General features: G+C 50.6%; 2 protein-coding genes across 7 annotated transcripts in view; one reads left to right on the plus strand and one right to left on the minus strand.

Annotated features, from left to right (window-relative positions):
• HECTD4 (HECT domain E3 ubiquitin protein ligase 4) overlaps positions 1-13,704 on the plus strand; it is a 65,201-nt gene extending 51,497 nt beyond the window's left edge. For all 5 annotated transcript variants that reach the window (XM_018916677.3, XM_018916679.3, XM_018916678.3 and 2 more), the window contains 15 exons: positions 1,033-1,240; positions 1,837-2,060; positions 2,142-2,293; positions 2,691-2,797; positions 3,591-3,714; positions 4,436-4,626; positions 5,010-5,156; positions 6,087-6,206; positions 6,318-6,473; positions 7,809-7,912; positions 8,745-8,966; positions 9,317-9,483; positions 9,902-10,097; positions 10,388-10,610; positions 11,103-13,704. In XM_018916677.3, the coding sequence (XP_018772222.1) occupies positions 1,033-1,240; positions 1,837-2,060; positions 2,142-2,293; positions 2,691-2,797; positions 3,591-3,714; positions 4,436-4,626; positions 5,010-5,156; positions 6,087-6,206; positions 6,318-6,473; positions 7,809-7,912; positions 8,745-8,966; positions 9,317-9,483; positions 9,902-10,097; positions 10,388-10,610; positions 11,103-11,239 (2,478 nt within the window). In that variant the 3' untranslated portion in view covers positions 11,240-13,704. The remainder of the gene's footprint in view (positions 1-1,032; positions 1,241-1,836; positions 2,061-2,141; positions 2,294-2,690; positions 2,798-3,590; positions 3,715-4,435; positions 4,627-5,009; positions 5,157-6,086; positions 6,207-6,317; positions 6,474-7,808; positions 7,913-8,744; positions 8,967-9,316; positions 9,484-9,901; positions 10,098-10,387; positions 10,611-11,102) is intronic.
• Positions 13,705-14,126: 422 nt separating this feature from the next.
• On the minus strand, positions 14,127-23,575 carry TRAFD1 (TRAF-type zinc finger domain containing 1). 2 transcript variants are annotated; one of them, XM_050980744.1, is made up of 11 exons: positions 23,427-23,575; positions 21,707-21,842; positions 21,582-21,635; positions 20,066-20,330; positions 18,944-19,204; positions 18,495-18,568; positions 18,090-18,305; positions 16,063-16,186; positions 15,552-15,849; positions 15,070-15,145; positions 14,127-14,954 (listed from the first exon to the last, which is right to left on the minus strand). In XM_050980744.1, exons 1-11 carry the CDS (start codon positions 23,474-23,476, stop codon positions 14,913-14,915), a joined length of 1,596 nt encoding a protein of 531 aa, XP_050836701.1. In that variant the 5' UTR covers positions 23,477-23,575; the 3' UTR covers positions 14,127-14,912. The 2 variants fall into 2 exon arrangements, with proteins under 2 accessions (XP_050836701.1, XP_050836700.1); XM_050980743.1 differs by having other exon boundaries at positions 16,063-16,249.
• Positions 23,576-23,728: the final 153 nt, after the last annotated feature.

Raw genomic sequence — 23,728 nt, forward strand, 5'->3', positions numbered from 1 at the left:
GGGAAAGATCAATTAATTTCCCCTTTCATGTACTTTTCTCTAAGATTTGTTCTGGCCATTGCTGAGATGAATTTAGAGATTGAGGCCTTTTTGGTTTGACCCACAATGCAATTATTTAATGTTTAATCAGTACCTTTTCACCTATTTTGAACCACCTATGGATTTCTCTATGAAGCTACTTTAGGAGAGTTGATAAATTTTGTTGCTGTATGGTTCCAGATTAATTTTTGAAAGCATTGTGATGGTTGCCATCAATGCTGGGTCACTCCAGGTGTTCAGCTCTGCACAAGAACCTTCCTATCTGCTGCTTCCACAGATTGCCTGCTGCAGATTTATCAGGAGCTTTCAAAAGCACAGCCATTCCTGATAGCCTGGGAATGGAGAGAGATGTTTTTGTATAGTCTGGGATTGTATCAGTTCCTCTTTTAGAAGAAAATCAGCTTATTCAGATGAAAACTCTGCAAGTTCCTATTCTTGAGCTGTTAATTGACGTGAAGACATCATTGAAGTAAAGCATTAAGTGTGGAGAGAAAGCTGCCAGAGTGTTCACATGGAAACTGTTCCAAGTCTGGAGCTGCTCTGGTAGTGGTTATTCTGGGAATCAAAGGAAGTTGCTGTTCCCCTTCCCACTCTGTGTAGCTGAGGCTTCAAGGCCTGTGCTAATTGAGATTTTTCAGAGTGGAGAATTGAGGCAGGGACAGCAGAGTTACAGATTGTGCCAGCTTACCTGGCTGGCACCTTCAGCTCCTTCCCTGCTGTTCCCAAGGGCTGTCTCCAGCCTGAGAAATGGAATAGCTGGATCAGAACTGTGCCTGGTTATCCCAGCATGAGGATTTCAGTGCTCTCAGAAAGGATCTTTTCTAGGCTGAACCTGAATTTGGGCATCAAATTATTGATGCAGCAGAGAAGAGAAGCAGTAATGATTATCAGAATGGGGAGGGTGGGAGTGGAAGCTTAACCCCCAAATTCCTGTGAATGGAAGTGAATTTGTTTTCTCAGAATTGCTATGAACTAATTTCATTATTTGTACAGATAAGGTCAAGAGCTAAAATAGAGAAAATCCGAGCCAGCCTCTTCAACAGCAGTGACCTCATTGGCTTGTCCAGCCTGGATGGGGAGGATGAGCTCATGGAGATGTCAACTGAAGAGATTTTAACTGTTTCCACTGTAAATCAGAGTTTGTTTGACACCCAGGGGAGCCCTGCCCTAGAAGATTATTTCAATGATAAGTCAATAAAAGGTAGGTGGTTTGATATTGCTAAATCTCTCCTGTGTTCAGCATTTTGGGTGATGAACAGGGCTCAGACTCTCCTTGGTTCAGTATAAATCAGGGGTGACAACAAGCCAGGGAGAAATTCCAAAGTAAGTTTTATCCCTCCAGGGGCTATTTGCAAGCTGAACATTGCTCATTTGTCCACCCAGCTAATCAAATAAATCATGAATAAATAAACACTCCTCATCAACACAAAAACTACTGATTTAATTCTTTAGGGACTTTTTTTGAGAAAATAGCCACTGAAATAACTTTGGACTGCTAGTTCAGTTGATGGGTGTTGGTGTCTGCCTGCACAACATTTATCCTGGCATGATAAATAAGCTGCTGTTTTCCTCCAATCCCTCAAGTAATAATTACAGGACGTGGCCAATTCTCTGTCTGTAATGGGATGCAGAAGGAGCAGGTTTTTCACTGAAGGAGTGATTTTTTTTCCCTTGCAAAAGTGATTTTTCATGTCAAAGCAGAATATTTTATCTGAATGCAAAATCTATTTTCACATTTGAAATTCTAACCAGCTCTCATGATACTTTGTACCAAATTATTGGTTTTCTTCTAATTAGGTGAAAAACTGGTCCCAGGTGCTCGGGAAGTTCTCACAGAGATCTTTAAAAGCTGTGTCCATTCGGAGCAAATGCTGAGCCTGACCCCAGCCAAGCCCATCAAGGTGGCTGACATTTACCTCAGCAAGGAGCAGATCAATTCCCAAACCCCTGGGAACCTCCTCCACGTCTTCTTCACCAACGTCCGCCCTCCCAAGAAGGTGCTGGAGGACCAGCTCACCCAGGTAGGGCTTTGCCAGCTGTTCTCAGCCTCTTTTGGTGTCACTTGAAAGCACTGGGTAACGATTCACTTTTTGTCTTGGAAGATTTTAAGGAAATATGGAGTTCCCAAGCCCAAATTTGACAAGAGCAAGTACAACAAGGCAGGCAAGGAGCAGCACCCGGTGAAGGTGGTGAGCACCAAGCGCCCGGTCACCAAACCCCCCACCAAGGAGAAGTCCATGCTCAACAGTGTCAGGTGGGTGTCCCTCAGCCCTGTGGCACTTTGGAATATTGGATTTCACTGTAGGAATCCAGGTTTTTATCCCCCATCCCTCTGTGCTTCTTTGTATTGGAACAGGGAAACATGTGGTGTTAATGTCAGAGCATCTCAGATTTCTGGAAGTTATTTGGCAAAGTGTTTCTTTTTCCAGAGATTGGGGTGGAATTGTTGGGATCTATTTATAGAACATTGGAATTGTGTTCATTAGTGTTCTATCCCAGTGTTCCAAAACATAGATCAGGTTGGACAGGGTTTGGAGTAATCCATGGCAGGAGTGGGACTGGATGGGCTTTAGAATCCTTCCAAACAATTTTGGGATTCTGTGAACAAATGAAAGAAAACTTTTGATCCTAACACCCACTTTTTCCCTCAGCCGAACAGCCTTAAGTGAGAAGAAACCCACTGTAAAGCCCAAATCTCCTGAGAAGAGCAAACCTGAGGAGAAGGACCCTGAGAAGTCTCCCACAAAGAAACAGGAAGGTGGGAGCTGCAGAAAATTCTTTGTAGTTTTATCCTAGAAAAATAATTTATTGATGTGTTTATATGACTTCATGATAGGTCTGGTGTGTCTTTTATTTCTAACAAGCCTAACTACATTTTTTAAAAATAGTGATTTAAAATGCTGCTTTTATTTGTATCTCTGTGAATCTGGGTCCATCAGTGTGAGAGCAAACAGTTCTTGGAGCAGTGGGTAGGGCACGTCAACAAACCAGACAGAAAACTTCCTAAGGGGTAGTTCCAAGGCTTTGGTGTAGTGAGGGTTTGGGATATTACGGACTTGAACCAGGTGGGTTTTAATTGTGCTTCTCAGTTTATGTTGGGAAATTCTTCAGTTGCAAGTGGGAAATTGGGTAAAAAAGATGATTGAGATAGCTCAGAACTTCTCCAGGAGACAGCACAGCCATGGGGGACAGGGATTGTGCTCAGAACTGTAGTCTGGTGGAAGAGTGAGCAAACAGGAGTTTGGACCCCCTTCTTCCTGGCAGGAAGTGCCAGGTTAGCTCAGAAAATGGGAATTTCAGCATCCAGCCAAGTAGGGTGAGAGGGAGGTGTTCCAGAGGAGCAGTGGGGGATTTCAGCCCTTAAGGGAGTGAGAAGGTGCCATTGGCTGAAGTGGACCTGATCAATGTGTGATAGATGGAACCCCCTGGGAAAGGGTCCATGGTGGGATGGGACAGCAGGAGGAAGCTGGCAGCAGCCACCTCCTGCTCCTGGTGGGGTGAGAACTTCACAGCAAGTCATGAACTCTTTGCTGGTCCATGTTTGGTGGCAGTTCCTGAGGAGAAGTACCTGACCCTGGATGGATTTCACCGGTTCGTGGTGGACCGCTCCAAGCAGGACATCCGGAGCGTGTGGAGAGCCATCCTGTCCTGTGGCTACGACCTGCACTTTGAGAGGTACAGATCTCTCTGAGGAGGTGATACTTACTCACTGTGCTCACTTGATCCCAAGTGTTCCTAATCCAAGAAGCTTTAACACTTCCACCCATGGCTGCAAGGCCTATAGGGAAATCAGTTATTTCCTCAAAACACATTTTAAAAGTCACGTGCTGTCCAAATGCAGGTCCTGGTTTCTTGTGCACAGCATGGCTGACAAAATCAGATGCCACAGTGTCCTTTAGAGCTTCCAAATTACCTGAAGGGAGCTGTAGCTCCATGTCTGTCTCTGGTTTCCTTCCCCACACTCAGCCCCTGGGGGTTATTGTTTAACTGGCAGGGTTGTTACTGGGTCAGAAATGCTTTAGAAGAGGGAACTGTTAAACTTCTTCTTAATATTGTAGAGGAAGAAAGTCCCTTAAATGAATTCTCCTTATCTGTCTGTGTCAGGCCATAGGCTAATTGCTCCTTATCATTTCCAGAGGAGATAGTGCACTAAGAGTGCTTAATAGGCAATGCCTTTGTGCCTAATTATTTAATACCAATGAGGAGAAGTGGCTGATGAATCAGCTCTTGGCCTCACACTGGGATTCTCATGGAACAGCTCTGCTTAAGGAAAGGGCAGTGAAGAGCAGGGCACCAGCTTCTACTCCAGGTGTAATCCTACTCCAGGTGTAGTTGCACTCCAGGTGTAGCTGTCCAGCACCCTGTGAGTGAACAGCTCTGCCCTGTCCCCTGCCAGGTGTGCCTGCATCGACGCCCGACACGCGCAGAAGGCGTCGCGCAAGTGGAGCCTGGAGATGGACGTGGCGCTGGTGCAGTACATCAACCGCCTGTGCCGCCACCTGGCCATCACCCCCGCTCGCCTGCACCCCCACGAGGTCTACCTGGACCCAGCTGATGCAGCAGATCCCAGGATTTCCTGTCTCCTCAGTATGTATGGGTGGTTGGCATAGAGGGTTTTTTCAGGGGAAGAGCTGGGAGTGCTCCTGGTGTTCCTTTGGAGGTTGGAGGCTCGGTGGGATGAGGGGAGTGCTGAGTCTGGCTCTTGTCTCTCCTTGGGTGGAGCAGGAAGTACCTGGTGGGTTCAGCTTGCAGGGGAAGGAAGGCTGGATTTCCACAGATTTTGGTCACCTAAATCCTGTTCTAAGCACTTTAGGAGGAAAATTCAGTGATAATGGGAGATTGTGGAAGGAATATCAGGGACACTATTCCTGCGTCCTCAGCACAGGGATCAGAGGGACTGCTTGGTGTGGCTCCCGGACCAAACCTGCTGGGATCTGCTCCTGTCCCTGACTGGGAGTTTCCCCCCACAGATGTCCCCGTGGAGAGCCTGAGGCTGCGCTTTGCCCTGCTGCAGTCCCTCAACACCACCCTGGAGACTTTCTTCCTGCCGCTGGTGGAGCTGCGCCAGAGCGAGATGTACGGGAACAGCATCGCTGCCTTACTGCAGGAGGCCAAAGGTCAGCGGGGCACCGACCCTGGGGCACTTCTCTCTTGGCTTGCTTGTCAAGAAGAGGGAGATTATCCTTGTGACACCACAACTGCAGAGGAAGTTGTTCCATTTTCTGTGTCTGTGGGTCTTTATCCTCTTGGGAGTATCCAGAAATCAAAACTTTGTTAGTTAACAAGCTGGTCAGGGGAAAGAATTCCAGGACTTTGCTGCTGTAGTATTACAAGAAAGTAAAAGATCAAGAAAATACTCATGTTGTAGCATTACAAGAAAATACTCAAAGTGCTTCAGAGTATTTTCACAGCCTTCATTAGACACCAAAAAACCCCAAGATTAGGGGCATTACATTGCCCAGTTTTGTTTTCTGAAGAAGATACAGAATTCACCAGGGGTGTCTGTATGAAAGGAGGTTTTTGTGTTGGCCCAGCTGGAAAAAACCACTCCTGAACCAGTGTGGGGGAGTGAGGAATGTTCAGAGATTTCTCTTCACAGGGATATGAGGTATTAAATATATTTTTGGGGCAGTATCACAGCCCTATTTTTTATCATCATTTCTTGCTTGTAGCTTTACTGTCAAAACATCTCAGACTGCTGAAAGCTATTTGGCAAAGTGTTCCTATTTACAGAGATTGTGGTGGAGTTGCTGGGATCTAATTATAGAACATTGGAATTGTGTTCATCAGTATTTCATCCCAGTGCACTTATTCCAAAAAACATGAGGAACAGATAGATGGGATTTGGAGAAACCTGGATTATGGAAGGTGTCCCTGGTGGAACTGGATGAGTGGAATCATGGAAACCATTCCATGATACTGTGAAATACTGTTTTAAAAAATTTTTGATTAGCCATGTCTTGGAAGGGGAAATTTTTATTCTACCATTTCCCACTGGAGAATTTCAGGGGTAGATTAACTCTGCTGAAATGTGTTTGTTTCTTCAGGTTTAATCTTTTATGACACAAAAGTCACCGTCATGAACAGAGTGCTCAATGCCACCGTCCAAAGAACTGCTGACCACGCAGCCCCCGAAATCACCCTGGATCCCCTGGAAATCGTTGGAGGTACAGCAAGCACCGATCCTTTCCAACCCCCTCTGCAACAGCTCAGAGCTGCTTTGCCCAGCTCAGCTGATTTGTGAGGCTGGAGGTTCATTTTCCCTTTGTGCTGGACAGGGGAGATCCGTTCCTCGGAGAATTCCTACTTCTGCCAGGCCGCCCGGCAGCTGGGCTGCGTGCCCTCGTCCCAGCTCTGCGTCAAACTGGCCAGCGGGGGCGACCCCACCTACGCCTTCAACATCCGCTTCACCGGGGAGGAGGTGCACGGCACCAGTGAGTGCACGGGGACAGGGCATGGGGACAGGGCACCAGGGAGGGGGGACAGCAGGTCTGTGGTACCAGGGAGTGGGGACAGGGCCTCCATGGCACCAGGGAGTGGGGACAGAGGGTCCGTGGCACCAGGGAGTGGGGACAGGGCTCCATGGCAGCAGGGAGTGGGAACAGGGGGTCCATGGCACTGGGGTGTGGGAATGGGGGAGACAGGGCAGCAGTGAGTGGGGAGGTGGGGATAGGGCAGCAGGGAAGGGGGATATGGAGATCCATAACACCAAGGACTGGGGACAGGGGTGCCATGGCACCAAGACGTCAGGACAGGGCTCCGTGGCACCAGTGAGTGGGGACGGGATGGGGCACTGGTGGGGGGGACAGGGGCTCCATGGCACCAGGCATGGGGACACGGGGACAAGGTACCAGTGAGTTGGGACAGAGTTCTGTGGCACTCCCTGGTGTGCCCGGGGAAGTGGTGGAGCCATCATCCCTGGATGTATTTAAAAAAAGAGTGGATGTGGCACTGGGTGCCAGGGTTTAGTTGAGATGTCAGGGAACAGGTTGGACTCAATGATCTTAAAGGTCTCTTCCAACCTTGTGATTCTGGCACCAGGGAGAGGGAATAGGGGGGTCATGGCACCAAGGAGTGGGGACAGGGGGTCCATGACACCAAGGAGTGGGGACAGGGCTCCGTGGCTCGTGTGGACTTTAGGGAGCAGCATTCCCTTGTGGATGGGAAAGAATGGCATCCCCCTGGAGTGTTTGCACCTCAGTGATTGAACGAGGAGGAGATTGGGTTTAACCATAGGCTGAGGGGATTCAGCTTTGCAGAGCTGTTCCATGGGGTATTGAGGCAGATCCCAAAGAGCAAAGGGATTCCTGCTCTCCAAATCCACATGGGCTTTGCTGGTCCTTGGTGGAGATCCATGGGGGAATGTGGAGCCAGAGAGCCCAGAACACACTTCTGACATCAGCAGCTCCTGTCACCTGTCTGAGGTGTAAAGGAAGTGAGTGTACAGCCATCAGCTGAGCCAAGGCTCTGTGGGGCCTTCTCCCAAGGGGAATTCTTGTCTTCTGGAAGGCTGTGGTGGTGCTGACAGTGTTTATGAGGAGATAAATGTTGTGGCTGTGGCTCAGCAGCTGTGCTGATCCCTGGAGCATCACCTCCATTGTTGTAGCACAGCCTCATCCATCTCCTAATCCAGCACCAAATCCCATTTGCAGGCCAGCTGGTAGAACAAATATTCCTGCTGTTCCTGGAGTGTTAGAAAGCAAAGCAGCATTTAGGAATTCAGCAGGAACAAAGGAATGTTTTCATTGTTTTCCCTCTCTCTTTTCCAGGTGGTTCTTTCCGTCACTTCCTTTGGCAAGTGTGTAAAGAGCTCCAGAGCTCCTCCCTCTCCCTGCTCCTACTGTGCCCCAGCTCTGCTGTCAATAAGAACAAGGTGTGAGATCCCAGTGCCAAAAATGAGGGATTTTTTTCTCTTTTTGAATGTTGGGTTAGAACTGGAGTGGGACATTTGGTCAGAGGTGCAGAGAGAGGCCTCAGATCCATGAAACCAAGATCCCATATCCTGGGAGAGTTGGGATTTCGTGGCCCCGTGTTGCACCTCTTGTGTGCAGCAGGTACTTGGAGAAGAGGGCAAGGCAGCAAAATGGAGCAGAGTTAAAACTCCTGGGCAGCATTCAGAGTGTCAGTGTCTGTCCCAAACTGAACTTCCATGAACTTTTTATTCTGTGGCCTTACTCCAGGAATGTCACCAGAAAGGTCTGTCACGTTGGCAGGAGAATAAGATGCTCCATCCATGCTATTTAGTGCAGTAGGTGTTCTCTAGAAACAAGATAAAGCTGATGGTCCAAAGAATTCTCAGTAATTCCTTCCTGGGAATATTCTTAGGGTAGGAAACAGTTTGGTTCCCTCAGCTTAAGACCAACTGTGTAGCAAACCTGGCTCAGCAAATCCAGGCTCAGAAACGTCCCACAGCTGAAAGACTTGGATATCAAACTGATGTAACAAGTCCAGAAAATCCTGTGAGTGTTGATCAGCAGCTTGTCAAAATGGGAACCAACCAAAATGGGCTTGATTGGATCAGGAAGTGATAAGGTGATACCAGTTGTAAAATACAGGGACTCCTGCTGTGCTGGAGCAGATCCTTTGGTATCCTGAACATTTTCTGGCTGGAACAGGAAGGATACACTTGCAGAGGCCTGCTCACAGCCAGCCCCTCAGGCTGTGGCAGCTGCTCAGTGCTGCCCTGTGTGCTGCTTTCTCCACAGGGGAAGTACATCCTGACCCCCAGCCCCATCACCTACGCCGAGGAGCAGCTGTTCCATTTCTTCGGGCAGCTCCTGGGCATCGCCATCCGAGCCGATGTTCCTCTGCCCCTGGACCTCCTGCCTTCCTTCTGGAAGACCCTGGTGGGAGAGCCCCTGGATCCTGACGTGGATCTGCAGGAAGCTGACATCCTCACCTACAACTACGTCAAAAAGTTTGAAAATGTAGGTCCCTTCATCCTCTTCCCTCCTTTTCCATCAGGATTCCCCCACGGCACAAATGTGCCTGCCCTCACTTGGTGGCTGCCAGGTGGTTTTTGTGGAAGCAGTGTTGGGAGCTGGGTTGATTCCTCAATGGATGCAGGATTTTACATCCTGCTGCCTTGGAGAAGTTCCCCACGCTCCCCTGCTGCAGGGCACGGTGGAATTCCAGCTTGTGAAATATTTACTGGAATTGCTAAACCAGGCCAGAACCCCCAAAGCAGGATTTTGCTGTTGGAGTCCCTGTTGTGGGGACACCTGTGACGAGGCACTGCCATGCAGGTGACCAGGTCCTTGTCCTTGTTCTGTGACAGATCAGTGACGAGACGGAGCTGGAAGCTCTGTGTGCCGAAATCGCCTCCCAGCACCTGGCCATGGAGAGCCCCGACTGCCCCAACAAACCCTGCTGCAAATTCACCTACCTGAGCCTCACTGGGGAGGAGGTGGAGCTGTGTCCCAGGGGCAGGCACATCCCTGTGGGGTAAGGAACAGCCTTCCAGGCAGGATGTGGCGCAGAACGTCTCTGGAATTGTTCTCCAAGCACAGCCTCTCCAGAGGTGCTTTTGTAACAAGTTGGAATGATCTGGGAAAGCTTTGCTTTGTGAGAAGTTGTCAGAACTTGGGATCAGTGGTGCTGTTTGGCTCTGTAAGGGACAGGGGAGCAGGGCTGGTCCTACCTGTGGGGACTCCCAGTTGAGAGGGATGGCCAGGTGGGAGGAGAGGAGGAAGTGGAGGACAGCAGAATTAACTGGGAAGCATTGGAATGCAAAGTGTGTATTGCTAATTCTGGATTATTCCAGATCAGGATCTTTCCATAAAACCCTTCCATGTGTAACACAGGTGGGGCTCAAGGGCTCTCCCAGGTGTTCCTCTCTCACCTCAGGTCTCTGCCCCTGCAGGTGGGAGAACAAGGATGTGTACGCAGCCGCCATCCGGAGCCTGCGGATGCGGGAGCTGCAGACCCCGGAGTGCATGACAGCAGTGAGGGCAGGGCTGGGCTCCATCATCCCCCTGCAGCTCCTGACCACACTCACCCCCCTGGAGATGGAGCTGAGGACCTGTGGCCTTCCCTACATCAACCTGGAATTCCTCAAGGTGGTTTGGCCACACTCCTGTGGGACACAGAGAGGGGGACCCTCCCGTGGGAAGGTGGGAGGGGAGAATCTTCTGCTTCTGGTGCAGCCAGGACAGCCCTGGGGAGCTGCTTGGACACCCCTTTGCCCCCAGAGAAGTTTATTAAGATTTCACTGGATTCAGGAAATAATAGGTGGGGTTTGTGCAGAGGGGAGTAAGAGTTTGAACTTCCTTTATTTAAAAGTGTAGTGGGGAAAATTCCTGAAGGGAGAGGGGTGAGCAGCAGTGGACACGTGTCCCTGTCCCCTCAGGCACACACCATGTACCAGGTGGGACTGATGGAGACCGACCAGCACATCGAGTTCTTCTGGAGCGCCCTGGAGATGTTCACGCAGGAGGAGCTGTGCAAGTTCATCAAGTTTGCCTGTAACCAGGAGAGGATCCCCTTCACCTGCCCCTGCAAGGACGGCGGCCCCGACACCGCCCACGTCCCCCCCTACCCCATGAAAATCGCCCCCCCCGACGGCGCGGCAGGTACGGATCCGAGGGGAAGGAGCTGCTGCTGCTCCCAGCTCTGTGCCAGCCTTAGCCCCCTTTAACTGCTGTTCAGTGAACAGAGACAAAGAGGGGCAGGTGCTTATGAGGGTAAATCAGGAGAGAATTGGGGTTTAAATGATGTAAAGCTAAAATTTCACATAAAACTTGAACTGCATCCAGTAGGGAGTTCCCTTCCCATGGTGGGAGGGTGGAACTGGATGAGCTTTGAGATCCCTTCCAGGCCAAACTGTTCTGGGATTCCGCAATTAAAACTTTGCCCTATAGAGATGCAGAGACACTTGGCTGTTTATCTGAAATGCTTTTAAAATCATTAAACTATTGTAAAAATACTGGTGTGAGCCCTGATGGGAGAGACACAGAAACATTTACGATTCCCAAGCCCCACAAGAGGCAGGGATAGGATTTTGGCTGCCCTGAGGAAGGAGGTGCTGGGTTGGGATTTAACCCCTGGCGGTGGCTGTCGCGCAGGTTCCCCGGATTCCCGGTACATCCGAGTGGAGACGTGCATGTTCATGATCAAGCTGCCGCAGTACTCCTCGCTGGACATCATGCTGGAAAAGCTCCGCTACGCCATCCACTACCGCGAGGATCCGCTCAGCGGCTGAGCAGGAGCAGGGAATGCCTGGAGGTGACTCCGTGACTCTGCCCAGTGGAACCCCTTCAGTTCCCATCCTGCACCTCCCCTGGGATGAGCTGGGGGTTAATTTATTTCCCGAACCTACGTTCCCATTACATTAATTCCCAGAAGACTTCCATTTTGTATTCGTAGACTTTGTGGTGGACTGGTTCTTTTGCTGCCTTGTTTGTGGAATATTTGTAGGATAGTTTAGTAAAGACTGGTTTGTGTATAATTTAATTTGGGGAAAAAACCTTTCCACCTGTACATTTCTAATTTTGTAATCCACAGTGGTCTGCCCTGTGCAAACACCACTGGCAAGGAGGGCATTCCGAGGCCGGGAGCCCTCGGAGGGGAAGGCTCATGGATTGCTCTCCCCCGAGAGGTTTTTGAGTACAAAAATGCAGGTTTGGGTGTGGGGAGGGAATCACTTCACGGGCAGGAGTAGAGCACAGGCAGGATTTGTGGCGCTTGCTTGAGGTTTGAAGCAGAACTTTGCTGCCAAACTGCTTTTCCACCTTTCCACCACTTTCCTTGAAATTTTTCTAAACTCTGACCAAGCACATGGGGGCTGCCACAGGCAACTGGGGGGTTCAGCTCAACACTTTTGGGAAAATTTCCAATAGAACAGTGAAAGGGTTGTGATTCCTTTGGGTTCCTGCCCTAGATGTTCTTGAATGTCTGCTTTGCATAGCAACAAAATAATTTATTGTAATTAAAATATGAGCAGAACAAAACAGCTTCTCTCCAAAGGGTGTAAGATACCACAGTCCATCCCAAAAATCTGGGACTTTATCCCATATCCCAGCAAGCTCTCAGAACACCCAGGCGGTGCTCAAACACCTGGAACTCGTTTTTGTACTCAAAAATCTTTGATCCAAGAGCAAATTATCCTAAAAACCTCTGACACCCGGCAGGAGGACGAAGCTCCTGTTCTGTGTGGAAAGCTGGGAGGCAGCTGCGGAGCAGGAACAACTCCACGATTCACTGGTGTTCTGTGGAATGTTCTGGATGGTTCAGAGCAGCCCCTCCACAGGTGTCTCATCCCTCACCAGGATTTCTGGGACACTCCAGCTCTGCTGATCCCTCGGATCCTGAGTCCTGAGGAAGAGACCATCCCAGAATCCGTCGGTGCTGTCTGTGAGCCGAGTGCCGGTGCGGAGCCGCCCGGGAGGCTCTGGCTGAGGTGCCCAAACCTTCAGCTCGGTGTCCCCTGGCTCCAGAACAGCTCCCGGGAATCCCAAATGTATTTATTGTACATTATTGTGAATAGTGGGAACGCTGAGCGCGTGGGATGCGGGAGAGGCAGTGTGAGTTCGGGATGGGTGTCCTTGTTCTTCCGTGAGCGAGTGGGAACGGGAATGTGTGTGCAGCACTTGTAGGTAGTCGTCGGCATCCGGAGTCTCCCAACCCCGTGGTTAGGAAGCTGTTACCCTCCCAATGCATATTGCCCTGTCCAGGGAACAGATCCATGTAGGAAGAATATTTACTCTTGAATCTCGTCCATTTCCTGGTAGTAGAAGCGTTTATGTAGCTCAGAAACCACTCGGAGCAAGCGGGAACACCTGGAGTTTACAAAGACCAAGGGAAAAGGAAGCCAAAGGGGCGGCTCGGAGCCGGTTTGTTCCCAGACAGGAAAGGTGGGAAGCGCCGGCTGATTCCGTGGCAGAGCTGTGGCCCCGGGCTGGGCTCAGCTCTCTCTGGGCTTCTCCTGGGGTCCAACCCCGAAATCCTGAGGGGCCATGGCAGAGGGCTCCGTGTGCCAGCGGTTCCCAAGGCTGGAGTTCCAGCTGTGTGTAAGAAACTGCTGCTGCTGTGTGTGTGCTCCTTTGGGAAGCACATCCGAGTGGAGCACACCTGCACCCGGCCCCGGGCGTGTGCTGGAACGTTACTTGATCCGTATTTATTACAGTTAATTATTTATGATTACAAATAACGAACTTCTCGTCGCTGCCGTTTGCACCCGGGGGTGTAAATGAAGCTTCTTCTACAGGACAAATGTCGCACCATTAACCAACTTCCATCGACTTTGGTTTGTTCTGGAGAACAGGATGAGCCCCACAAGAGGAATTGTGGGAATTTTTGGCTTTTTTTTTTTTTTTTTTAAATTCCATGCTCCTGGGAAGGAAGTGCTGCAGCACCTCGGCTGTGGCTCAAATGGCCTTTTAATTAAAGCTTTTCTAATCATCCTTAATTCCTCGTGCTTTAAATGAACTTGACATTGTCTGTACTGGGCTTGTTTGTCAAAGCAAAGATTGGTTTGTGATGATTATTATTATTTTTTTTAATATATATTCATTCAGAATGTAAAATTATACTAAACAATGGAAAAACTCTGGAGCTGGGTATTAGTTCTAGCTTGGTGTGTGTCCATCTCGGTTCCATACACGGCATTAACCTGTAAGTGCTCTTGGCCATCGAGTGTACACCTGCATAAAGGAGATTCTTAACATCCTGGAGGTGTTCGTGTCCTTCTTTGGGGCTGCAGGGAATGGGATCTGCTGCTGGAGCTGCCTGAGGCAGAGGAGGAGAAGGGGAGAAAGGGAGATGCAGCTTCTCTGCTGGAATGCCACTTCTCTGTGTGTACTTGGAACAAAAGGTCAGGATTTTGTACCAAAGGGAAGCACAGCCACTGCTTAGGTTGTTCCTCTGGGATGTTCCTTGTGCCTGAGGCACAGCACAGGCTCTGCCACCTCAGTCATTATTTGTCATACTTAATGATTCCTGACCCACAGCATCCCATTATCCATCCCAAATGATCCCATTCCCTGATCTTCCCACAGCCCTTCTCCCCAGCAATGGAAAGAAAAGAGGTTCAATGTCCCTGTTTTTAAATACTTTTATCCTTTTCTTGTCTAAATAAGCACATTTAGTGGGAGCATCTGTAAAATGTCTTTATTTTAGGAGGAAGTTCCCTCCAGCCTTCGTGGGGCTCTGGCTGTTCCCGTGGGATGGAGCTGGCACCTGAGACAAGGCCTGGGTAAGGACCCTGCCTAGGGGTGGCTAATTAGCCCTGCCAGTGCCATCTGCTGCACCTCCTTAATTAGGCTGATGCTCATGGGTGTAAGCCAGGATCTGCTCCACTTCCCAAAGTCCCAGGGATTCCAACAGTAACAGAACCCAGGGCAGGGAATAAGTGCAGGAATGGATCCTCAGCAGGGGCTGTGGTCCCATGTCACCCCAGGGGACACATGGCACTGCACAACGGTTTGGGACAGTCTTAGAGAAATTTTATTCCAAGAAACTTAACTTAAAAAGCTTTAAACTTGAAAATGCAGCACTGAGAAGCCTTGGAGCCCCAACCCTCACCCATGCTCTGCGTGGGACAGGTCCAGAGCACTGACTGCTCCCTGTTGGTGTCACCAGCTGTCCCTTGAGCATTCCAGGGCAGGACACACCCAGAGCTCAGGGTGGCACAAGGAGCCCACAGGGACACAGAACTCAGGTGGGGCCCAAGGTGAGATTCAATTTGATGCCGTGGGGGTGGTGCTCGAGGCGATCAGAGACATAAAAACCTGAAGTTTGCTCTCACAGATTAAAAATAGAGATTTAGAAAATGGTCACTGCCTAAAAATTGAAGCTCAGTGTTAGAATTTGCTTGCAAGAGTCTGGCAGAGCCGGGGGGCAGGGCCGGGCGTTCCATGTTTTCCACAGGCACTGGCTCACTCCTCTGGGTGTCCGGCTGCTGGGCTCTGGGCTTTTGCCTTATGGAAGGGGGAAAAAAAAATGCTGTTTTCAAATATGACTTAATAAGGGAGGGCTGTAAAAAGCAGCTCCTTGTCCTGGCAGAACCAGCAGGAGTTGCCTCTGCAGCCTCACCTTGGAGCTCCGGTGCCGGAGGCCGCTGCGCCCGTCCGACAGCCCCAGGCTCCTTCCTCCTCCTGCAGTGCCAGAGCTGCGGGACAGGGACAGGGACACCTTCAGAGGAGGCAAAGCCACCCGTGCTGGATAAACACAGCCCAGCAGGGAGGCAGAGAAAGGGAGAGGCCCTTGAGTCTCCTCTGACCCTGGCCCAGAGGTTTCAGCAGCAGAATCAGCTCCTGTTCAGAGCCCAGGTGAGAGCAGAGTGCTCCCATGGACAGGTAATGAGGCCTTAAGCTACATTTGATCCCAGTGACCAGTGGGTCTGTTCTATTTTGAGGTAAAAACCTAAATTTGTTGTTCAAAACTCAGATAAGCACCAGCCAAATTCAACTGGGTGAATCTGAAGCTCTGGAAAACCTTTTCAGCCACAGGCAAAGCCAAGGGGATCCAGATTTGCATGGTAAGAAGGGGAATGGACCAGAAGGCAAAGGCATTACCTTGGCTGGGCTGGAGAAGCTCTGGAGGAGCTGGAAGTGAAGGTTTCTGCCTGGAATTGCCGAGCAGGTCTGGCCCGGGGTGCTGTCCCAGCTGCAGAGTCACCCCTGTCCTTCCGTGTCCCCTCACTGCCACTCCCCTTCCCGGGCTTGCCCCGCACAGCCGGAGCGTCACCGGCTCTCCCTGGAGGGGACAATGCTGCGCTCCCAGCCTTGGCCACCTCGGTCCTCAGCCTGGTCCCTGCAGAAGGGCACAGCCCCAGCTTCCCAGAGCCTTCTGCGTGCCAAGGAGAAACATCTCCTGCAGGGACAGGACACGGAGCTGAACATGAACTTCAGCATCAGGAACAATCCCAGTGTCCACCCCAGGACCCCCAAGAACAGAGTGCCCGTGATTTAATCCTCCCTCCCTGAACCCAGACCAAGAGCAGAGGATGAAGATTTTTGAGACAGAGCAGGGTAAGAGCATCTCCCCAGGGAGCCCAGGGGAGCTCAGGCTGTGCTCTGCCCACACCTTGGTGCCGGATCCGTCGCCGAGCCGGCTCCGGCGATTCCCGTCTGTCCCCGTGGGGCTGGGCTGGCACCTCCCGAGCTGCAGTGTCACCTGTGGGGCTGGCAGGGCGCAGGTCACAGTGGTGCTGCACAGAACACACAGTGCTGGTCAAGTGAAGTTCACTCAGGTGAAAATTCCTGGGGAAACACTGCGGAGCAGCAGCACTTGGGGACGTTGAGTAGGGAATTGTGGAATCCCAAAATGGTTGGAGATCTTAAAGCTCATCCAGTTCCATCCCCCTGTCAGGCTGGACTGGGCTTGGAGCACCCTGGGTTACTGGAAGGTGTCCCTGCCCATGCCAGGGGGTGGAATGGAATAGGCCTCAACATCCCTTCCAACCCAAACCATTCTGGGATTCTGTAATAAGCTCTGAAGTTTGATCAGATCTCATTTCCAAAACAGATTTTGCTGTCCCGCAGAAGAGGAGAGGCACAGAATCAACCAACCCCAGCTTCAGCAATGTGAATGAACCATGACAGAGAGAATGGGTGAGCTCAGCATTCTCCTGTCTGTAGCAGCAGCAGATTCCAAAGGACTCTTCCCAAGGCACGCCACTCCCAGGGTTGGAGCCTGTTCTCTACTTCCCCTCGCACCCAGTATTATCCTTACGCTCCTCTCTCCCCTCAGCTCCTCATCTCCCCGCGGGGATGTTTTCCTGTCTCAGGTTAGGGTTAGGGTTACGCCTAGGGTTAGGGTTTTGAAAACCACAAAGCCCAGAGCTCCAGGCACTCTGCAGCTGCAAAAGGCTTCCCAAGGGGAACACAAAACTGCCAAGACATGGCTGCCTCCATGGCTTTATCCTTAGAACCAGCCCTGGTCCAAGGCTGCTTGCCTGCCTAGGGTTAGGGTTAAGCCTAGGGTTAGGGTTTTGAAAACCACAAAGCCCAGAGCTCCAGGCAGTCTGCAGCTGCAAAAGGCTTCCCAAGGGGAACACAAATCTGCCATGACCTGACTGCCTCCATGGCTTTATCCTTAGAACCAGCACCACCCAAATCTGCTTTCCTGTCCTACGTTAGGGTTAGGGTTTTGAAAACCACAAAGCCCAGGGCTCCAAACACTCTGCAGCTGCAAAAGGCTTCCCAAGGGGAACACAAAACTGCCAAGACATGGCTGCCTCCATGGCTTTATTCTTAGAACCAGCCCTGGTCCAAGGCTGCTTGCCTGCCTAGGCTTAGGGTTAAGCCAAGGGTTAGGGTTCTGAAAACCACAAAGCCCAGAGCTCCAGGCACTCTGCAGCTGCAAAAGGCTTCCCAAGGGGAACACAAAAATGCCAAGACATGGCTGCCTCCATGGCTTTATCCTTAGAACCAGCCCTGGTCCAAGGCTGCTTGCCTGCCTACGGTTAGGGTTAAGCCAAGGGTTAGGGTTTTGAAAACCACAAAGCCCAGAGCTCCAGGCACACTGCAGCTGCAAAAGGCATCCCAAGGGGAACACAAAACTGCCAAGACCTGACTGCCTCCATGGCTTTATCCTTAGAACCAGCACCACCCAAACCTGTTTTCCTGTCTCAGGTTAGGGTTAGGGTTACGCCTAGGGTTAGGGTTTTGAAAACCACAAAGACCAGAGCTCCAGGCAGTCTGCAGCTGCAAAAGGCATCCCAAGGGGAACACAAAACTGCCAAGACATGGCTGCCTCCATGGCTTTATCCTTAGAACCAGCACCACCCCAAAGCTGTTTTCCTGTCTCAGGTTAGGGTTAGGGTTATGCCTAGGGTTCAACTTCATTTTCTGTGTGCTCAAACATTCTGATTGTTCAACTTCAGGCCCTTTTGTTTAGTTTCAGTACAAGAGCTTTCAAATTAATCCAGTATTTTTCAGGAGAAGCCTCAGTGTAACACAACCCTCCACATGGATCCCAGAGCTTTGTGTGGGAAGATCTGAGCCAGGGGGAGCTCCCTGAAGTCCTGGAATGTGCCACAAGAGCCCCTGGGACTAGGCCCATCCTTGAACAATGGGATCTCACCCACCAGAGCCTGTCCTGTTCAGTACCTGGTGATGAAAGAGAATCTCCTCTTCCAGCTGGATGCCACAGAATTCACATGGAATCATGATGTCTCCTTCTTCCTGGACAGCTTGGGGCTGGGATGAAGGGACAGTCCTGTGGCTGTTGGCCCCCCCAGCCTGCAGACCACTGTATTCCCATGGATTTGCAGACGAACTTCTCTTACTGAACGAAGCAACGGCACTTGCTGGGTTACACCCTGTCTGTTACACAAACAACAAGGAAAAATCACCTTTCCTGATGAGCCAGGTGGGCACTGAAAACCACTTTCCTTGGCAAAGACCCAAATGCCAGAGTTCTCCCAATGTCACCCACACCCTTCCACACCCTTCTCAGGAACAGCCACAGAAAAGTCTTCACTACAAACCCCAAGATACAAGGAAGTCTCAAACCTGGTGAAGGATCAGATCTTCAGCAGGACACAGCTCCTCACAGAACTCGCAGGGCAACATGATCATGTCCTTGTCTGCAGGAGAAGGAAGGATTACATCCTCTATGGAGCCTGGTAAAACACCTCCTGCTGCATCATGAGACCCTGGGGTGCCATTTCTCCTCTCAGAACAAGCTGCACTCCAGGATTCCCCCAGATCCTCCTTCCCAACATTTTTACTTCCACAAGAACCTTGTTCCCCACCTGGGCTCCCACCATACACCAAGGTCAGAGACCCACTAATTTAATAAGCTTTTATTTCTTCACTTAATGCTTTGCTTTAGGAGTCTCAAAATGACTGATTTTTGACTTTTTAAAATACCTAGGTAATGTTTAACATTCCCAATCCAAATGTTCCTTTTCCCCTCCCCTCCAACTTAAGGATAAACCCCACCACAACAGTGTTTATACCTATTTTGCTGTGGTTTGATGTGCCAAAGGACCCTGGAGAGTCACAGGAGATGTTGGACAGGTCTGTTCCACCAAGGTGGGCAGATTGTCCAGGCTCTTTGGTGTAGTCGTATTCCCAGAAATCCCTGGGAATGTCAGCTGCAGAATTATGGTGAGGATTATTCTCACTTTGCAGGCTGAGAGCCAACACATAGTCCAGGTCAGCATTCCAGTCTTCAGCAAGCTGGGAATGAAGGATTTCAGGTCTCTCTGGCTCATCCCCTTCAAAAGACAAATATTGTAAATTTGGGAGAACATCAAACCTTCCACCAGCAGCTCCCTCTGGACATCAGACTCAGCCCCAGGGTTGCTCCTGGAGTTCAGCATCTCCAAGGGCACCTCTAACAAATCCAGGAGGATGGAGAAAAATCATGGCCCAAATTACAGGGAGCAAGCAACTCCAGTTTCATTTTTAAACCAGGTACTTTGAGACAAAAAAAAAAAAAAAAAAAAAAATGAAGCAACCAGGCTTTATCCCAGTTACCTCATTCCATGAGTAAATATTCCCGCCTGGGGCCTCTGGAGCATTCACTATCCTGTATTTCCACAGAAAGGAATCTTTAAACCTGGACCAGCTACCAAATGACAGCCAGTTCTTCCTTCCTTTGTCCACATTTTTTCACTTTTGGTTTCTTTGTGCTGTTCCTCTGAATGCCCTTAAGGTTCTTGTCCTTAGGGTATTCTGTCCCTTAAGATTCTGTCTTTAGGGGTTCTGTGTCTTAAGATTCTATTTTTAGGGGTTCTGGTCCCTTGAGATTCTGTCTTTAGGGGTTTTTTCTTTAGGGGTTCTGGTCCCTTGAGATTCTGTCTTTAGGGGTTTTGTCCCAGCAGTCCTGTCCCTTTAGGGGTTCTGTCCCCGCAGTCCTGTCCCTTAAGGGGTTCTGTCCCCGCAGTCCTGTCCCTTAAGGGGTTCTGTCCCCGCAGTCCTGTCCCTTAAGGGGTTCTGTCCCCGCAGTCCTGTCCCTTAAGGGGTTCTGTCCCCGCAGTCCTGTCCCTTAAGGGGTTCTGTCCCCGCAGTTGTGTCCCACACCCCCTCTAAATCTCTTTTCCCCGCTCTGGCTCCTCCCAAGCCCACCCTGGTACCTGCTCCCCGCCGGTTCCCCCTGGCTCCACCCTCACTCCGGGAGGCCGGCGCGGTGGCGCTGCCCTCGGCTGCCCTCTCCGGTGTCTCCCGTGTCCCGCAGACCCGCGGGTGCTCCGGCAGCTCCCTGAGCAGGACGTGGCGGCCGCAGCGCCCGCAGGGCTCGGTCCTGGCCCCGCAGTAGAGCTCGTGCTCCTGGAGCTTGCTGAAGGCCAGCTGGATGTCACAGAACTGGCACAGCACGGGGCGCAGGGGGCAAGAGGATGCCTGGGAAAACACACGGGGTTACTCTTCCCATGGGGAACACAACAGGGAGTTTTCTCGGCTTTGGAGCTCTGCTGTGTCCTCAGCCACAGCCAAAGGAACAACCTGGGGTAAGCTATAACATGGGAATGCAACAATGATGTGTTGGAGGCACGAACTCGGCAGCTGAAGCTCTTCAGATGCTCAGGACATGATTTTAAATCTGCCAGGGTCACGTGGAGCTTTCTGGATTTTCCTTTTCCCCTCCCCTCCAATTTAAGGATAAACCCCACCACAACAGTGTTTATACCTATTTTGCTGTGGTTTGATGTGCCAAAGGACCCTGGAGAGTCACAGGAGAAGATGTTGGACAGGTCTGTTCCACCAAGGTGGGCAGATTGTCCAGGCTCTTTGGTGTTTTACATACAACCCAAAATCCAGTTGCATTCCATGAGCTCAGCTAAAATCCACACTGGTTTTAAGGGAACACATTTACACATCATTTACTGCTCAGCAAGAACTGCTTGGACGTGTTCTTTACCCCACACTTAACCCCCTTCAAAAGGGGTTAAAAATAGATAAAATATGTGATATTTGCAAATGCTGCACTAATGAACAACCTGCACCAATAAATCATCATTTGCTTTATAATCCAAAAGCACCACACATACACACACAGAGGCAGGATTAGCTACTCCCAGGGTTTAGAACTGCACAGATTTCCAAGGAAAATCCTTTTTCCCTCAGAAATCAGCAGGCTGAGGTGGCAGTTCCAGAGTTGTCTCTAGAGGAGCCCACATGAAGGGAAGGGATGACATTTATAACAAGATTGTCTGTGACAGCAGCCAGCTGGATTCAGAACTCAGAAAATCCCACTCTGGCCTATTTTAGTTTATTTTACAGGCTATTTTTAAAGTCTGTTTGGACAGATTGAGTTATTAAAAGTCAGATAATGGCTCCAGCAGAAACATGAAACAGGAAAAGAATGAAAAAAGTCAAGTCAATCATACTTTAAATAGCTATTTTTCAACTAGCAAGGACAAAAAAAATCACCAATTATCACAGATAGCCCTTTGACATGAAGCCCTGAGTGGCTCCAGGACTTTAGGGCAGTTTCCAATCCCTTCTCCCAGAGGTGTGAGTTTAGAAAGCATCACTCAATACAGGATGCACAAACCCCAGGCTGGAACCCAGGTGCTGGCTGACAGAAAGGCTCTGGAATCAGTGAAAAACCAAAGCATCCCCCAAGGGTTCAATAAGATAAAATCCACCAACCTCATGATCCTTTAGGAGGCTGCTTTCCATCTTCATCCTACACTTGCAGGTGACCTACAGCAAAGAGACCTCATGAGATGAATTTCCACAGGAATGAGCAGCTCCAGAGCAGAGATGTCTCTCACCTGCACATGTTCAGACTCAATGTGGTTCTTCATCTCAGACTTTGGGATGGAGTCGCTGCAGTAGGGGCATATTTCAATGTTTCTTCTACAGTGGATTTCATGGATGACAAAATTGACTGCAGGAATGTCCTTTTTGCTGTGAGAAAGTCGCTGAGGTTACTGAGCAGAAACACACTGACAACAAATCCAAGCAGTTGTTCACAACAAAAAGATAATGCTAAGAAAGATTTCAATGAATTCATGGTTTAAAGTGAGTAGGGAAAGGCTCAGCCAGGCCTCAAGGTTCCAGCACAGGTGGATATTAATGTGTTTAACATGCAAAAGTCACAGTGCATTCAGATAAAATCCAGGTGGATTTATTTCCTTATGTGAAAGCAAATCTTGCAGCACAAACAAGTTATCGCCAGGGATCAAGTTAATAAATTAGTCTGAGAAGATAAAAGTTTCTTCCTGAAAATAACTTGGCTCTGAGAAGTCAAACAGTGCTTTGGAAAGCAAACAGTGCCTTTTTTATACCTGACAGATCCTGTTTCAAGACAATGGAACCATGGAATGGTTTGGGTAGGAAGGGACTTTAAAGCTCACAGGGACACCCTCCACAGACCAGGCTGCTCAGAGCCCAAGCAGTAACAACACTGCTCTGCAGCCCAAAATTCCCAATTCACCTCATTTTACCCCAAAATTCCCCAATTCGCCTCATTTCTAAAATGCTGATTTTCTGTCTTGAAACCAAAGACAAAAGGACCAAAAGGATCTGAGGCACCTGGAGCTCAGTCCTTACCCCTGCTCAAACAGGCAGCATCATTTCTACACGGATCATCCCTTTTCCAATAAATCCACTTTGAAAACACTTACATTAATTTTATAACCTTTTGTTTGCTAAACCCACAGCCATTCTCCCCCCTGCCAGATCCCAGGGGAGATCTGCCAAAGCAACAAAGTCCAATTGCAGCGACTAAACTGCACAGACCAAACAAACCAGGCTGATGTTGCAAGAAATTGTCTGGATTCTGATGTCTCTTGGGAAAAAACTACAGAAAAAGTTAATTTCTTTAGCTGCTTGAATTCAAGATGCAATTTGTGAGGTGTCTCCTCCCCAGCCACTGGGCTCTGCAGAGAGGTGTAATCAAAGAAAAACTTCCACAACAACACTGCCTGCTGATCTATGTTCGTATTTCTGTCCTGAGCCACGGAACTGCTGAAGAGGAACTTGGAATCTTGTATTTTGTGTGGGTCTAGCTGAAAAGCGAGCCAGGATTTCTACCCGAACGTTTCAGTTTCTGTTTAGTTCCCTAAGTCAGAAGGGAAATGCGACGCCCAAACGCTCAGGAAAGGCCCCAAGGCCGTTTCCGCTATTTCACCCCGGTCTGAGGAGCTGTACCCCGATGTACCGGCGGGGTCCGCTCGGCCCAGCCCACACCGAGCCCGGCCCTCACGGACCCACGGCCCCGGGCTGGCCCTCACGGACCCACGGCCCCGGGCTGGCCCTCACCGACCCACGGCCCCGGGCTGGCCCTCACCGACCCACGGCCCCGGGCTGGCCCTCACGGACCCCGGCCCTCACGGACCCACGGCCCTCACGGACCCACGGCCCTCACGGACCCACGGCCCCGGGCTGGCCCTCACCGACCCACGGCCCTCACGGACCCACGGCCCTCACGGACCCACGGCCCTCACGGACCCCGGCCCTCACGGACCCCGGCCCCTGGCCCGGCCTTACCAGTTCCCGCAGAGCCGGGACTCGGCCGCGGGCACGGCGGCGATGGCCATGGCTCCGTGCGGTGCCCGCTCCCCTCACAGCCCCGGGCACCGGGCCCGGCCGCTGCCGCCTCCGCCCGGCGATGAGAGCGCTGCGAGGGACCGGCAAAAACGCAGTCCTGCGGGGATCGCTCAGGGGTGCCGGTCCCGGGTCCCCCGGCCTGCTGAGGGTCGGCTGAGGGTGCCGGTGTCCGGTGCCGATCTCCGGTAACCCGGCCCCGATCTGTGTCGGTGGCCCGGCCCGAGTCGGTTCGGGTCAGGTGA

The sequence above is a fragment of the Serinus canaria genome, chromosome 15 (genome assembly GCF_022539315.1).
Source record: "Serinus canaria isolate serCan28SL12 chromosome 15, serCan2020, whole genome shotgun sequence".
Taxonomy (NCBI): Eukaryota; Metazoa; Chordata; class Aves; order Passeriformes; family Fringillidae; genus Serinus; species Serinus canaria.

Bases quoted from the DNA above. Each gene is read 5' to 3' on its own strand.
- TRAFD1 (XM_050980743.1), bottom strand. From the start codon at position 23,476: ATGGCCATCGCCGCCGTGCCCGCGGCCGAGTCCCGGCTCTGCGGGAAC. The intron at 19,205-20,065 runs GTACCAGGGTGG...TGTCTTTTGAAG, and splicing joins GGGGAACCGGCGGGGAGCAG to GGGATGAGCCAGAGAGACCT. The intron at 15,146-15,551 runs GTAATGCCTTTG...CCTGTCCCGCAG, and splicing joins GCTTCTCCAGCCCAGCCAAG to CTCTGGCACTGCAGGAGGAG.